The sequence below is a fragment of the Salvelinus alpinus genome, chromosome 6, assembly GCF_045679555.1.
Source record: "Salvelinus alpinus chromosome 6, SLU_Salpinus.1, whole genome shotgun sequence".
Lineage (NCBI taxonomy): Eukaryota > Metazoa > Chordata > Actinopteri > Salmoniformes > Salmonidae > Salvelinus > Salvelinus alpinus.
This window is the reverse complement of record NC_092091.1, coordinates 13,704,572-13,722,348: the sequence shown is the minus strand read 5'-3', so window position 1 is coordinate 13,722,348 and position 17,777 is coordinate 13,704,572. Positions and strand designations below refer to the sequence as shown.

The 17,777-nt window shown below is 47.9% G+C and overlaps 1 protein-coding gene across 1 annotated transcript in view; it reads left to right on the top strand.

Moving 5' to 3' along the window:
* The first annotated feature begins 5,197 nt into the window (after positions 1-5,197).
* Positions 5,198-17,777, top strand: part of LOC139577976 (uncharacterized) — a 14,209-nt gene continuing 1,629 nt past the window's right edge. The window contains exons 1-2 of the mRNA XM_071405094.1: positions 5,198-5,260; positions 13,101-13,779. Of these exons, the coding sequence (XP_071261195.1) occupies positions 5,198-5,260; positions 13,101-13,779 (742 nt within the window). The remainder of the gene's footprint in view (positions 5,261-13,100; positions 13,780-17,777) is intronic.

Sequence of the window (17,777 nt, the reverse complement as noted above, 5' to 3'; positions counted from 1 at the left end):
TTTCTAAGGAGTTTTTCCTAGCCACCGTGCTTCTACACCTGCATTACTAGCTGTTTGGGGTTTTAGGCTGGGTGTCTGTACAGCACTTCGAGATATTAGCTGATGTACGAAGGGCTATATAAAATAAAATTGATTGATTGATTGATGGTTTTACTGTGGATATAGATACTTTGTACCTGTTTCCTCCAGCATCTTCACAAGGTCCTTTGCTGTTGTTCTGGGATTGATTTGCACTTTTCGCACCAAAGTACATTCATCTCTAGGAGACAGAACGCGTCTCCTTCCTGAGCGGTATGACGGCTGCGGGGTCCATGGTGTTTATACTTGCATACTATTGTTTGTACAGATTAACATGGTACCTTCAGGCATTTCTAAATTGCTCCCAAGGATGAACCAGACTTGTGGAGGTCTACAATTAATTTATTTTGATTTCCATGATGTCAAGCAAAGAGGCTCTGAGTTTGAAGGTAGGCCTTCGAATACACCCACAGGTACACCTCCAATTGACTCAAATGATGTCAATTAGCCTATCAGAAGCTTCTAAAGCCATGACTTTCTGGAATTTTCCAAGCTGTTTAAAGGCACAGTCAACTTAATGTTAACTTCTGACCCACTGGAATTGTGATACAGTGAATTATAAGTGAAATAATCTGTTTGTAAACAATTGTTGGAAAAATGACTTGTGTCATGCACAAAGTAGATGTCCTAACCGACTTCCCAAAACTATAGTTTGTTCACAAGAAATGTGTGGAGTGGTTGAAAAACGAGTTTTAATGACTCCAACCTAAGTGTATGTAAACTTCCGACTTCAACTGTACAGTGCCTTCAGGAAGTATTCACACCCCTTGACTTTTTCCACATTTTGTTGAATTTAAATGGATTACATTGAGATTAAATTACTGGCCTACACACAATAGCCCGTAATTGTCACGCTTGCTCCCGCTCTCCCTCTCTAGTGCTCGAGGGCGCCAGACTGCCTATCTTTACACACACCTGTCCTCTTCGTTACGCGCACCAGCGCCTCATTGGACCCACCTGAACTCTATTATTATTTGATTGCCTTCCCTTTATCTGTCTGTTCCTCACGTTATTCCTTGTGTCAGCATTGATTTCGTTACTTTGTCCCGTCCAGGCGCTGTTTCTGTCCTGTTTTCAGCTTCGTGCCCTACAATAATGTCAAAGTGGAATTATGGTTTTTGATATACGACTAGATGTGCTTGTTTTGAGATCAAAGCGAGACCTGCATGTAGCCACGTGTGCACATTTGTTCACATTCTTTGCTAGTAAGTGAGTTATTTGCCCAGTTATATCTCATTTCTAGTCAGCAATAGGGGAAATGTTGCTTCCTTCAAGAGCACAAAATGTGTACATGTCTAGACATCTTTGAAAAGAAAGTCAGTTAAATAATTTTTTTCAATGTTTTAAAGCGGCAGTGCCGTATTTTGAGACATGTTTGAATAAGCTAAGTAGCCAATAGGCAGAGGGTAGCATAATGTGTCTGATTCTCTGTAATAATGGTATGGGAATAATAATTAATTTTATTTTGTAAAGTGCATCAAACAACAAAATATTTTCAGTCACCTCCAGTGGATAAACAGGTTAATGTCATGCCGAACATGTTTTTTTCAAAAGTCTCATGGAATGTAGGCCTACATCTTATTAAATAAACCTTTATTTAACTAGGCATTGAACACCACACATTGGCTGCCACTGTAGGCTGAATGATAGAACAGCTATAAGTTATGGGGTGCATTTTCTCCATTGTTTTTGATGGTAGGCCACTGATAGGCCTACATAGTGATCAAATAGCCACAACAGCCTACTTGGCCGCTGTTATAACTGTAACTTAAAGTGGGTACAGCCTCAGTGTTCACAGTAAATGCACGACAGTAGTTGCACAGAATCTTTACAACATTCAAATTTGCTCAGTGCCTACATTTTTTTGTTGTTGAGAGAACATTACTTACAGAGTTTAATGGCTGTGATGGGAGAAAACTGAGGATGGATCAACAACATTGAGGTTACTCAACAATACTTAGCTAAATGACAGAGTGAAATAAGGAAACCTGTACAGAATATAGCTACCACAGCATTCTGCAAACCATCTCAATTGGCTTGAGGTCAGGTGATTGTGGAGACCAGGTCAGCTGATGCAGCACTCCATCACTCTCCTTATTGGTCAAATAGCCACTTACACAGCCTGGAGGTGTGTTTGGTCATTGTCCTGTTGAAAAACAAATGATAGTCCCACTAAGCGCAAACCAGGTGGAATGGCGTATTGCTGCAGAATGCTGTGGTAGCCATGCTGGTTAAGTGTGACTTGAATTCGAAATAAATCACTGACAGTGTCACCAGCAAAGCACCGCCACACCATCACACCTCTTCCTCCATGCTTCACGGTGGGAACCACACATGCAGAGATCATCCGTTCACCTACTCTGCGTCTCACAAAGACACAGCGGTTGGACAGATTTCCACCGGTCTAATGTCCATTGCTCGTGTTTTTTGACCCAAGCGAGTCTCTTCTTCTTATTGGTGTCCTTTAGTAGCGGTTTCATTGCAGCAATTCGACCACGAAGGCTTGATTCACGAAGTCTCCTCTGAACAGTTGATGTTGAGATGTGTCTGTTACTTGAACTCTGTGAAGTATTTATTTGGGCTGAAATTTCTGGGGTTGGTAACTCTAATGAACTTATCCTCTGCAGCAGAGGTAACTGTGGGTCTTCCTTTCCTGTGGCGGTCCTCATGAGAGCCAGTTTCATCATAGCACTTGATGGTTTTTGCGACTGCACTTGAAGAAACTTTCACAGTTCTTGACATTTTCCGGATTGACTGACTTTCATGCCTTAAAGTATGAAGGTCAGACCCCTACCATGTCACAACACAACTGACTGGCTCAAACGCAATAAGAAGGAAATTAATTCCACAAATGAACCTTTAACAAGGCATACCTGTTCATTGAAATGCATTCCAGGTGACTAACTCATGAAGGTGGTTGAGAGAATGCCAAGAGTGTGTAAAGCTGTCATGAAGGGTGGCTACTTTGAATAATTTGTTTAACACTTTTTTGGTTACTATATGATTCCATATGTGTTATTTCATAGTGTTGATGTCTTCACTATTATTATACAACGTAGAAAATAGTACCAGTACCAGTCAAAAATAAACTTTTGACTGTTACTGTATATTGACTCAAGGGGTTGAATACTAATATACTCAAGATATATTAATGTTTTGTTTTTCATAATATTTTTTTTTACAAATATTTGAATTTTGCTTCCACTTTGACATTAGAAAGTATTTTGTGTAGGTCGTGGTCCAAAAATTACAATTAAATCCATTTGAATCCCATCTTGTAACACAACAAAATGTGGAAAAGGTCAAGGGGTGTGAATATTTACTGAAGGCACTGTACAGTACATCACATTCTCATAATAGAATAACACCTGGCAAGGTATAATGCTAGGGTTATTAGCATAGTCCAGGGGAATTCTATGGCTCTGTCCCATGTGAAAGAGAGAGAGACAGAGGGAGAGAGACCACCAGTCACAGGGTCCCAGGAGAGAGAGGGAGAGAGACCACCAGTCACAGGGTCCCAGGAGAGAGAGGGAGAGAGACCACCAGTCACAGGGTCCCAGGAGAGAGAGGGAGAGAGACCACCAGTCACAGGGTCCCAGGAGAGAGAGGGAGAGAGACCACCAGTCACAGGGTCCCAGGAGAGAGAGGGAGAGAGACCACCAGTCACAGGGTCCCAGGAGAGAGAGGGAGAGAGACCACCAGTCACAGGGTCCCAGGAGAGAGAGGGAGAGAGACCACCAGTCACAGGGTCCCAGGAGAGAGAGGGAGAGAGACCACCAGTCACAGGGTCCCAGGAGAGAGAGGGAGAGAGACCACCAGTCACAGGGTCCCAGGAGAGAGAGGGAGAGAGACCACCAGTCACAGGGTCCCAGGAGAGAGAGGGAGAGAGACCACCAGTCACAGGGTCCCAGGAGAGAGAGGGAGAGAGACCACCAGTCACAGGGTCCCAGGAGAGAGAGGGAGAGAGACCACCAGTCACAGGGTCCCAGGAGAGAGAGGGAGAGACCACCAGTCACAGGGTCCCAGGAGAGAGAGGGAGAGAGACCACCAGTCACAGGGTTCCAGGAGAGAGAGGGAGAGAGATTTGCATGTCGTTACAACACTGTATATAGCCTTATGACAAAAAAAAATCACTTTTGTTTATGATATATTTCACTTCCTTTGGAAATGTAAACATATGTTTCCCATGCCAATAAAGCTATTTGAGAAAGAGACAGACAGAGAGGGAGAGAGAGACAGAAAGGGAGAGATAGACAGAGAGGGAGAGACAGAGAGAGAAAGGGAGAGAGACAGAGAGAGAGAGAGTGAGAGTTAGAGAGTGAGAAAGAGGGAGAGAGAGAGTGAGAGAAAGAGAGAGAGAGAGAGAGAGAGAGAGAGACCACACCAAGAGGACCTACACTCAGACCACAGCATCACCAGCCACACCCTATATAGGCCCCCCCATATCAGACCTATGCCCCTTATGCCCACCCCATACCCCCCGCCCCTGCGGCAAGGACCTCAACATGACAGCAGGACAACCCCAACAATTACACCCGCCCAAGCACCATCCTGCGACCTAAGAGGAATGTATAAGATGCTCAACATGCTCTGCTCACAACTACTCTGATGGTCCAGGCTTAAACTACACAAAAACAACACTAGATACACAAAGCTTTTACAATCTCATCCTGAAAAGTACAAGGTCTGAAGTAATCTGCCTTTGGCCTAAAGAGCAGGAACCAATAATTCATCAAAGAAATTGGAAATACAGACATTGTCATCCTACAAGAAACATGGTGTAAAGGAGACAGATCCACAGGTTGCCCTCTATGTTTCAGAGAGCTGGTGGTCCCATCCACCAAACGACCAGGTGTGAAACAGGGAAGAGACTCGGGGGTATGCTAATTTGGAGACCTAGCAGACCTAACCCAGGCTATTAAATTAGTCAAAACAGGAACATTTTACATCTGCTAGAAATTAATAAGGAAATTATCTCAACAAAGAAAAATGTCCACGTGTGCTACTTATATCCCCCCGATAGAATCCCCACATTTTAACGATGATAGCTTCTCCATCCCAGAGGGGGAGATCAACAATTTCCAGGCTTAGGGACATGTACTACTCTGTGGCAACCTAAATGCCAGAACTGGACAACAACCCGACACCTTCAGCTCACAGGGGGACAAACACCTACCTGGAGGTGACAGCATTCCCTGCCCCATATTCCCCCTAGACACAACTATAACCAACAAAAACTGCTCAGAACTCCTGCAGCTCTGTCGGATGCTGAGTATGTACATAGTCAATGGTAGGCTTCGAGGGGACTGCTATGGTAGGTACACCTATAGCTCATCTCTTGGCAGTAGTACTGTCGACTACTTTATCACTGACCTCAACCCAGAGTCTCTTAGAGTGTTCATACTCAGTCCACTGACACTCCTTTCAGATCACAGCAAAATCACAGTCTACTTGAACAGAGCAATACTCAATCCTGAGGCATCAAAGCCAAAGGAACTGAGTAATATTAAGAAATGCTATAGATGGAAGTAAAGTAGTGTGGAGCAATGTAATTGAAGAATCCATAGAATCTAACCACTTCTGGGAAAATTGGAAAACAAACAAGACGAAGAGTTATCTATCCAAAAGAGATGGATGAACCACATCTTCAATTCTTTTGGTTCTAAAAAAACTAACAGCAAATCCATATACATGATCAAATACAAATCTTAGAATCAACTATTAAAGAGTACCAGAACTATACTCAAACTCTTCAACATTATCCTCACTGCAGGTATTTTCCCCGATATTTGGAACCAGGGATTGATCACACCAATCTATAAAAATGGAGACAAATTTGACCCAAATAATTACAGAGGAATTTGCGTTAACAGCAACTTGGGGAAAATTCTCTGCAGTATTATAAATAGCAGACTACATAATTTCCTTGGCGAACACAACGTCCTGAGCAGAAGCCAGATTGGATTTCTAAAACATTATTGTACAACAGACCACATTTACACCCTCCACACTCTAATTGATAAACAAGTTAACCAAAACAAAGGCAAAATCTACTCGTGTTTTGTAGATTTCAAGAAAGCATTTGATTCAATTTGGCACGAAGGTCTTTTTATAAACTAATAGAAAGTGGTATTGGAGGGAAAACATATGATTTTATTAAATCAATGTACACTAAAAACAAATGTGCGGTTAAAATTGGCAACAAGCAAACAGACTTCTTCTCTCAGGGGCGGGGAGTGAAACAGGGCTGCCCAATAAGTCCAACATTATTTAACATCTACATTAATGAATTGGCAAAAACATTAGAAGAATCGGCAACACCTGGTATCACCCTACATAACACTGGAATCAAGTGTCTGCTGTACACAAATGACCTGGTGCTGCTGTCTCCCATTAAAGAGGGGTTACAGCAGCACCTAGATCGTCTTCACAGGTTCTGTCAGACCTGGGCTCTGACCGTTAACCTAAAAACAACAAATATAATGATATTCCAAAAAAGGTCCGGAAATAAGGATGACAAATATAAATTCTATTTGGACACAGTTCTATTAGAACACACCAAAAACTACACATATCTAGGACTAAATATCAGCAACACAGGTAGCTTTCACATGGCTGTGAATGAGCTGAGAGACAAAGCAAGAAGAGCATTCTATGCCATTAAAAGGAACATCAAAATCGAAATTCCAATTAGAATCTGGCTCAAATTTTTTCAATCAGTTATAGAACCAATTGCTCTATATGGCAGTGAAGTATGGGGTCCACTCTCTAATAATGAATTTACTAAATGGGCCAAACATCCAATTGAAATATTGCATGCAGAGTTTTGCAAGACTGTATTGCAAGTACAAAGAAAAACTCCAAATAACGCATGTAGGGCAGAATTGGGCCAATAACCCCTCCTCATTCGAATAGAAAAAAGAGCCATCACATTTTACAACCATCTAAAAACAAGTGACCCCAAAACATTCCATCACACAGCTCTACAATGTCAAGAGATGAAACCAGAGAAGAGTCCCCTCAGCCAGCTGGTTCTGAGGCTCAGTTCACCAACCCAAACCAACCCCATAGAGCCTCATGACAGCCCTCAGAAAATCTGGCCCAACCAAATCATCACAAAACAAAAATAAAAATATATCACCTATTGGAAAGACACCACAAAAAATCTAAGTAAACTTCAATGCTATTTGGCTCTAAACAGACAGTACATGGTGGCAGACTATCTGACCACCGTGACTGATAGAAAACTGAGGAAAACATTGACTAGGTACAGACTCAGTGAGCACAGTCTGGCTATAGAGACCAGTCGTCACAGACAAACCTGGCTGCCCAGAGAGGACAGGCTGTGCTCACTCTGCTCCAGGGGAGAGGTAGAGACAGAGCTGCATTTCCTATTACACTGTGACAAATACTCAGACCTAAGAGAATATTTCTTTTACAAAATTATAATTCAATACAAAGAATTTGAAACTATAAAAGATGAAGAAAAAATCTAATATTTATTGGGTGAAAAGCCAAAATGTGCAGTTTTGGCAGCCAAATATGTGTCCTCCTGCCACAACCTGAGGGACAGCCAGTGAAAAGTGCAAAGTAATGTTGATAATATTTCCCATCTTGTTTTGTTTTGTCTTTCGTACCAGGTCATGTGTCTTCTCAGTCATGTTGACACTGGTCTACTACTGTTGCTTTAATGTATTGTTGTTCTGATTAATATTGTTGTTGTAGTTGTTGTTAATGGTAATCCCATGTCCACTACTACTATTATTATTGCTGTTGGTCCCACCATTTATTTATATATAAATATATATATATTTTGTATATATTTACATATATATTTGATTTTAATTTTTCGATATGTATACTTTGACAATGTAAGTAATAATGAACTTGCCATGTCAATAAAGTCAATTGAATTGAATTGAGAGAGAGAGAGAGAGAGAGAGAGAGAGAGAGAGAGAGAGAGAGAGAGAGAGAGAGAGAGATATGCAGAGAGAGAGAGACAGAAAGGGCGGTAGAGAGACCATGTCACTGTGGATTGTCTCTGTAGTTCTCTCCTTTGATCGGTTCATTGTCTGTGTTATTTCGCTCTCTCTCTCGCACGCACACACGCACGCACGCACGAACGCACGCACACACACACACACGATACATCTACACACACACACACACACACACACACACGATACATCTACACACACACACACACACACACACGATACATCTACACACACACACACACACACACGATACATCTACACACATGCCTCTGGCCAAATGTGACAGAAATTCACTCCGTTGTTTCCCTGTTGCCTCTCGTTATCTTCCAGCGATGTGCACAGTGATGGGAGGAGGGTTGGACCGTTGGATGGGTGAAGTGTTTGCCCAATGATGTGATGTGTTTGAATAGTGATTACCTTCAGGGGATGAGAGAAGCGAGAGAGAATGTGAGAAGGTATATTTCAATGTGTGTGTTAGAGAGAGAAAAAGAGGAAGGTATTTTGCCGTCAGCAGATCAATGGCACCAATTCATCACCAGCATCTCTGTATGAATTGAATGGTTGAATGAGACAACAACAGCCCTTTTGGTTTCATGATGTCATGAATCTCAGAACACCTTCTATTACACCATCAACATAAAGTATGCAATGTAACTATAGCGTGTGTTCTGAGCAGAAAAGCCTGTATTATGGATTTTCAGGGATTTCCCCAGGAAAGACTATGTTATTCGACTATATTAATCTGACAACGCTTTGTAGGCTACCTCAGAAATATCAGCTGTCTAAGGCCTATCCTAACTGTCTGATTGCCAGATTGTGGGTATTCAACTTGTATGTTTTGCTAGCTGCTACACATGTGCACATAAGACAAAGGTTTACACTGCACTGTACAGTACTCTATCAGCTAAATGTCAGTGAGTCTTTTCCATGCGTGTATTGGATCAGCGGATCGTACTGCCTACAGTATGTCTATGCGTCTATCTCTTTCTCAGGGTGCCCTTGGTGAGTATTAAGATCTGCTCGCTAATACACCTTAAACAGGTCACATCACCTCGCGTTCGGCTGAGGTCTGCATTATGAGACAATATGAGAACGTTCTTAACATACTTGGACACATCACACTGTCAGACCCATCTGATATTTTTGAACACTATTGTTGATGAGCTACTGTCGATGGATGAAAAAAAACAGAATATAAGAACAGAAGACAGTTTAATTGAGTATACAGAAAAATCTGTTTGAATGTGTGCATGTGTGTGTCCTCCTCCTCCCAGTGGTTGATGGGTACCAGACGCGGCCATGCTGAGTGCCGGCCTGGCGCCTGATCCCAAGCCTTATATATGGAAACTGTTAGGAGCGTTACGTCAGCACGGCATTCCACACTTTTCCACTCTCACGCACGCACGCACGCACGCACGCACGCACGCACGCACGCACACAGAGGTAACTAGGCTTACACACACATACTATCTCTGTTCGTAGCGTAACGTCAGCACGGCATTCCACACTTTTCCACTGGCCGGCCAGAGTGAGCGATTCCAAAATGGATTTATTTTCCTCTTGTCCTTATATGACCCTAACTCTGAATGCCTTCATTCTTCATCTCTCCTCCCTCTTTCTCTCCTGCTTCGTTCTTCTCTTTCTCTCTTCTCTCTGTTTGTCTGTCTTGTTTCAATTCTCTCATTCTCTCCTAGTTTGTCTCTTTCTGTGTGTCTTTCTCTCACGTTCTCTTCACAAAAGGAAATGCAGCCTAGGCAGTGCCTCAGTATGGTTAGAGGGAGCCTGAGACCTGCATAATATGCCACGCTTTATTTAAATAAACTTCCATATGTATCTTCTCACATCCCTTAGAAATATATGCCATTTAGCGGACACTTTTAACCAAAGCAACTTACAGTCACACATACATTCGGTCCTGAGGATCAAACCCATTACCCTGGTGTTGCAAGTGCCTTGCTCTACCAGTGGAGCTACAGAGAGCCGCATGTAGAGGGTCAGTAATGCTGCAAACACATGGATGACTGCAGAATGTAGTGGATCTGTGACCTGCAGATAGAATGCAATCCCTGGCTCACTGCTGTGTGGCTGTTCTGCAAAGCTTCATCCGTCCTAATGCAGTTAGTGTTGTCATGGTCACCTGTGTATTACAAACTGTAGCTCTTCCTACGGTGAGCGAGAGGTGACATTTAAGGCTCTATTCAATCCGTATTACGGAAGTTCAGAGTTACAGCGTGATTTAAATTTAAATTACGCTGCGTTAGCGGAGACTGCATTCTTGGTAAACGCTGCATATGTCGGCTCAATCGGAAATTACCTTTACATTTAGAAAAGACTGTTCCCTTAGACTGCAAACAGTGGAAATGGATTCCAAACAAAGGATGCAGGAGAGGCTTATGTGCTAATGCACAATATATCTTAAAAAAGTTGATTACGTTTGTTTCATTCATACTCATAACCAACCAGTGATTGATTCATCGTGAACTTCATTCAGATTTTGTCCGATGTCTTTATTTGATTAGGGGTCAAATAACTCAAGCATAGATTGGTAACGTTTTTTTCTAATTTGGCACACAGAAACTAAAGGCCATGACTACCTTGTTCAAAAAGAATGGCACCGATTGGCCTATAGGTGGCGCTGTTATAAGCAGTCTCACTTAAACCCTCATATCCGTTGCCCCGTTTGACCGAGAGACTTGAAACTTTGTATGTAGGTGTCTTTCCTCATGCTGAACAAATTTGCCTCAAGGACCCATAAGGTCCGTCAGGATAGATTTTCCACCATCTTGGACATTTTGGAAAACCTTTGAAAACCTTTTTCTCATGAACCATGAGATGCTAATGCTTAAAATAATCATGAAAAATCTTCTTCTCGTGAACTAAAAGTCAGATTCACTCCAAATGTGGTCTTTGGATTCATCACAAAAGTCCCTAAAGAGATTGAGATGGCCACGCTATACCAGTAAATATTAACACATACGCTAAAATATGTATCCTTTTTATTGAATCTTTATTTGATCAGTGAGTCATACTGAGACCACAGTCTCTTTTACAGACAAGCCCTGAATTACATAAACTACGTAAATACACACACCAAAATATAAATACAAAATGCAGAAAGAAAAACAGCATCATAAAGAACAAAACCATTCATCAGTAATAAGGTCCTCAATCAGCTTTCGGACACATCACATTTAACAACATTTTGAAGACTGTTCCACAAATATGGTGCAAGAAAACTAAAATCCGATTGTGGAAAGCTCTTAGAGACTTACCCAGAAAGACTTGCAGTTGTAATCGCTGCCAAAGGTGCTTCTACAAAGTATTGACTCAGGGGTTGATAAAAACAACATGTTTTCACTTTGTCATTATGGGGTATTGTGTGTACTGTAGATGGGTGAGAAAAAATGGATTGAATCCATTTTGTATTCAGGCTGTATCACAACAAAATGTGAAACAAGTCAAGGGGTATGAATACTTTCTGAAGGCACTGTATGTACATTGTATACAGAATTGCAATCGCAATGAACAGGTTCCTCTATTTTAATGAATCAAACGGATCAATTATGTTACAATTGACTAGGTCTACAGTACAGTGAGATGGATTTGCTCTGCCCATTGACCAGCTCATGTTTGCCATGCGTAACTTAATGCTGCCACCTACTGTTGGCTGTGAGTCAAACTCACCATCTCCCATATTACAATTTGGTGAAGGTGAAAAACAATCAATAGTTGTGTTCTAAAAGTCAAAATAGACACGGACTGCATTTATTTCATTTGTCCTCGGGTTACAAGAGATGCCCAGGGGAGAGAGAGAGAGAGACAGAGAGAGAGAGAGACACAGAGAGAGAGAGAGAGAGAGAGAGAGAGAGAGAGAGAGAGAGAGAGAGAGACACAGAGAGAGAGAGAGAGAGAGAGAGAGAGAGAGAGAGAGAGAGAGAGAGAGAGACAGAGAGAGAGAGAGAGAGACAGAGAGAGAGAGAGACACAGAGAGAGAGAGAGAGAGAGAGAGAGAGAGAGAGAGAGAGAGAGAGAGAGAGAGAGAGAGAGAGAGAGAGAGAGAGAGAGAGAGAGAGAGAGAGAGAGAGAGAGAGAGAGAGAGAGAGAGAGAGAGAGAGAGAGACAGAGAGAGAGAGAGAGAGAGAGAGACACAGAGAGAGAGAGAGACACAGAGAGAGAGAGAGACACAGAGAGAGAGACAGAGACAGAGACAGAGACAGAGACAGAGAGAGAGAGAGAGAGAGAGAGAGAGAGAGAGAGAGAGAGAGAGAGAGAGAGAGAGAGAGAGAGAGAGAGAGAGAGAGAGAGAGAGAGAGAGAGAGAGAGACACAGAGAGAGAGACAGAGACAGAGACAGAGACAGAGACAGAGAGAGAGAGAGAGAGAGAGAGAGAGAGAGAGAGAGAGAGAGAGAGAGAGAGAGAGAGAGAGAGAGAGACAGAGAGAGAGAGAGAGAGAGAGAGAGAGAGAGAGAGAGAGAGAGAGAGAGAGAGAGAGAGAGAGAGAGAGAGAGAGAGACAGAGAGAGAGAGAGACACAGAGAGAGAGACAGAGACAGAGACAGAGACAGAGACAGAGAGAGAGAGAGAGAGAGAGAGAGAGAGAGAGAGAGAGAGAGAGAGAGAGAGAGAGAGAGAGAGAGAGAGAGAGAGAGAGAGAGAGAGAGAGAGAGAGAGAGAGAGAGAGAGAGAGAGAGAGAGACAGAGAGAGAGACAGAGACAGAGAGTGAATGGTGCATGTGTGGGAGTGAGAATGTGTGTGTTTCTCTCTGTACCGTCTGAGTGTACTCTCAAAGCGCTGACTAAAGCAGCTGGGCATGCTGACGCCTGTCTCTCAAATGGTGTGCCGCTGGTCCAGACTGAGACAGCACTCTGCCCCATGCAGCTCGACCCTATCAGCACGCTCACTGTTACACTGTTACTGTATCCATCAGCACATATCAGTGCATAGACCAGCCCCAGCTCTATACCCAGCCCCAGCTCTATACCCCAGCTCCAACTCTATACCCCTGCCCCAACTCTATTCCCCAGCTCCATCTCTCTACCCAGCCCCAGCTCTATACCCCAGCCCCAGCTCTATACCCCAGCCCCAACTCTATACCCCTGCCCCAACTCTATTCCCCAGCTCCATCTCTCTACCCAGCCCCAGCTCTATACCCCAGCCCCAGCTCTATACCCCAGCCCCAACTCTATACCCCAGCCCCAACTCTATACCCCAGCCTCAACTCTATACCCAGCCCCATCTCTCTGCCCAGCCCCAGCTCTATACCCCAGCCCCAACTCTATACCCCAGCCCCAACTTTATACCCCAGCCCCAACTCTATACCCCAGCCTCAACTCTCTACCCAGCCCCAGCCCATTACCCCAGCCCCAACTCTATACCCCAGCCCCAACTCTATACCCCAGCCTCAACTCTATACCCAGCCCCATCTCTCTACCCAGCCCCAGCTCTATACCCCAGCCCCAACTCTATACCCCAGCCCCAACTCTATACCCCAGCCCCAACTCTATACCCCAGCCCCAGCTCTATACCTCAGCCCCAACTCTATACCTCAGCACCAACTCTATACCCCAACCCCAAGTCTATACCCCAGCCCCAACTCTATTCCCAGCCCCAGCTCTCTACCCAGCCCCAGCTCTCTACCCAGCCCCAGCTCTATACCCATCCTCAGCTCTATACCCAGCCCCAGCTCTCTACCCAGCCCCAGCTGTATACCCCAGCCCCAGCTCTCTACCCAGCCCCAACTCTATTCCCAGCCCCAGCTCTCTACCCAGCCCCAGCTCTCTACCCAGCCCCAGCTCTATACCCAGCCCCAGCTCTCTACCCAGCCCCAGCTCTATACCCAGCCCCAGCTCTCTACCCAGCCCCAGCTCTCTACCCAGCCCCAGCTGTATACCCAGCCCCAGCTCTCTACCCAGCCCCAGCTGTATACCCAGCCCCAGCTCTCTACCCAGCCCCAGCTCTCTACCCAGCCCCAGCTCTCTACCCAGCCCCAGCTCTCTACCCATCCCCAGCTCTCTACCCAGCCCCAGCTCTCTACCCAGCCCCAGCTCTATACCCATCCCCAGCTCTCTACCCAGCCCCAGCTCTCTACCCATCCCCAGCTCTATACCCATCCCCAGCTCTCTACCCATCCCCAGCTCTCTACCCAGCCCCAGCTCTATACCCAGCCCCAGCTCTCTACCCAGCCCCAGCTCTCTACCCAGCCCCAGCTCTCTACCCAGCCCCAGCTCTCTACCCAGCCCCAACTCTCTACCCAGCCCCAACTCTATTCCCAGCCCCAGCTCTCTAACCAGCCCCAGCTCTATACCCAGCCCCAGCTCTCTACCCAGCCCCAGCTCTCTACCCAGCCCCAGCTCTCTACCCAGCCCCAGCTCTCTACCCAGCCCCAACTCTATTCCCAGCCCCAGCTCTCTACCCAGCCCCAGCTCTCTACCCAGCCCCAGCTCTCTACCCATCCCCAACTCTATTCCCAGCCCCAGCTCTCTACCCATCCCCAGCTGTATACCCAGCCCCAGCTCTCTACCCAGCCCCAGCCCCAGCTCTCTACCCAGCGCCAGCTCTCTACCCAGCCCCAGCTCTATACCCATCCCCAGCTCTCTACCCATCCCCAGCTCTCTACCCATCCCCAGCTCTCTACCCATCCCCAGCTCTCTACCCAGCCCCAGCTCTCTACCCATCCCCAGCTCTCTACCCATCCCCAGCTCTCTACCCAGCCCCAGCTCTCTACCCATCCCCAGCTCTCTACCCATCCCCAGCTCTCTACCCATCCCCAGCTCTCTACCCAGCCCCAGCTCTCTACCCATCCCCAGCTCTCTACCCAGCCCCAGCTCTCTACCCATCCCCAGCTCTCTACCCATCTCCAGCTCTCTACCCAGCCCCAGCTCTCTACCCATCCCCAGCTCTCTACCCAGCCCCAGCTCTATACCCAGCCCCAGCTTTCTACCCAGCCCCAGCTCTCTACCCATCCCCAGCTCTCTACCCAGCCCCAGCTCTCTACCCATCCCCAGCTCTCTACCCATCCCCAGCTCTCTACCCATCCCCAGCTCTCTACCCATCCCCAGCTCTCTACCCAGCCCCAGCTCTCTACCCAGCCCCAACTCTATTCCCAGCCCCAGCTCTCTACCCAGCCCCAACTCTATTCCCAGCCCCAACTCTCTACCCAGCCCCAACTCTATTCCCAGCCCCAGCTCTCTACCCAGCCCCAGCTCTCTACCCAGCCCCAGCTCTCTACCCAGCCCCAACTCTATTCCCAGCCCCAGCTCTCTACCCAGCCCCAACTCTATTCCCAGCCCCAGCTCTCTACCCAGCCCCAGCTCTCTACCCATCCCCAACTCTATTCCCAGCCCCAGCTCTCTACCCATCCCCAGCTGTATACCCAGCCCCAGCTCTCTACCCAGCCCCAGCCCCAGCTCTCTACCCAGCCCCAGCTCTCTACCCAGCCCCAGCTCTCTACCCATCCCCAGCTCTCTACCCAGCCCCAGCTCTCTACCCATCCCCAGCTCTCTACCCATCCCCAGCTCTCTACCCAGCCCCAGCTCTCTACCCATCCCCAGCTCTCTACCCATCCCCAGCTCTCTACCCAGCCCCAGCTCTCTACCCATCCCCAGCTCTCTACCCATCCCCAGCTCTCTACCCATCCCCAGCTCTCTACCCAGCCCCAGCTCTATACCCAGCCCCAGCTCTCTACCCAGCCCCAGCTCTCTACCCATCCCCAGCTCTCTACCCAGCCCCAGCTCTCTACCCATCCCCAGCTCTCTACCCAGCCCCAGCTCTATACCCATCCTCAGCTCTATACCCAGCCCCAGCTCTCTACCCAGCCCCAGCTGTATACCCCAGCCCCAGCTCTCTACCCAGCCCCAACTCTATTCCCAGCCCCAGCTCTCTACCCAGCCCCAGCTCTCTACCCAGCCCCAGCTCTATACCCAGCCCCAGCTCTCTACCCAGCCCCAGCTCTATACCCAGCCCCAGCTCTCTACCCAGCCCCAGCTCTCTACCCAGCCCCAGCTGTATACCCAGCCCCAGCTCTCTACCCAGCCCCAGCTGTATACCCAGCCCCAGCTCTCTACCCAGCCCCAGCTCTCTACCCAGCCCCAGCTCTCTACCCAGCCCCAGCTCTCTACCCATCCCCAGCTCTCTACCCAGCCCCAGCTCTCTACCCAGCCCCAGCTCTATACCCATCCCCAGCTCTCTACCCAGCCCCAGCTCTCTACCCATCCCCAGCTCTATACCCATCCCCAGCTCTCTACCCATCCCCAGCTCTCTACCCAGCCCCAGCTCTATACCCAGCCCCAGCTCTCTACCCAGCCCCAGCTCTCTACCCAGCCCCAGCTCTCTACCCAGCCCCAGCTCTCTACCCAGCCCCAACTCTCTACCCAGCCCCAACTCTATTCCCAGCCCCAGCTCTCTAACCAGCCCCAGCTCTATACCCAGCCCCAGCTCTCTACCCAGCCCCAGCTCTCTACCCAGCCCCAGCTCTCTACCCAGCCCCAGCTCTCTACCCAGCCCCAACTCTATTCCCAGCCCCAGCTCTCTACCCAGCCCCAGCTCTCTACCCAGCCCCAGCTCTCTACCCATCCCCAACTCTATTCCCAGCCCCAGCTCTCTACCCATCCCCAGCTGTATACCCAGCCCCAGCTCTCTACCCAGCCCCAGCCCCAGCTCTCTACCCAGCCCCAGCTCTCTACCCAGCCCCAGCTCTATACCCATCCCCAGCTCTCTACCCATCCCCAGCTCTCTACCCATCCCCAGCTCTCTACCCATCCCCAGCTCTCTACCCAGCCCCAGCTCTCTACCCATCCCCAGCTCTCTACCCATCCCCAGCTCTCTACCCAGCCCCAGCTCTCTACCCATCCCCAGCTCTCTACCCATCCCCAGCTCTCTACCCATCCCCAGCTCTCTACCCAGCCCCAGCTCTCTACCCATCCCCAGCTCTCTACCCAGCCCCAGCTCTCTACCCATCCCCAGCTCTCTACCCATCTCCAGCTCTCTACCCAGCCCCAGCTCTCTACCCATCCCCAGCTCTCTACCCAGCCCCAGCTCTATACCCAGCCCCAGCTTTCTACCCAGCCCCAGCTCTCTACCCATCCCCAGCTCTCTACCCAGCCCCAGCTCTCTACCCATCCCCAGCTCTCTACCCATCCCCAGCTCTCTACCCATCCCCAGCTCTCTACCCATCCCCAGCTCTCTACCCAGCCCCAGCTCTCTACCCAGCCCCAACTCTATTCCCAGCCCCAGCTCTCTACCCAGCCCCAACTCTATTCCCAGCCCCAACTCTCTACCCAGCCCCAACTCTATTCCCAGCCCCAGCTCTCTACCCAGCCCCAGCTCTCTACCCAGCCCCAGCTCTCTACCCAGCCCCAACTCTATTCCCAGCCCCAGCTCTCTACCCAGCCCCAACTCTATTCCCAGCCCCAGCTCTCTACCCAGCCCCAGCTCTCTACCCATCCCCAACTCTATTCCCAGCCCCAGCTCTCTACCCATCCCCAGCTGTATACCCAGCCCCAGCTCTCTACCCAGCCCCAGCCCCAGCTCTCTACCCAGCCCCAGCTCTCTACCCAGCCCCAGCTCTCTACCCATCCCCAGCTCTCTACCCAGCCCCAGCTCTCTACCCATCCCCAGCTCTCTACCCATCCCCAGCTCTCTACCCAGCCCCAGCTCTCTACCCATCCCCAGCTCTCTACCCATCCCCAGCTCTCTACCCAGCC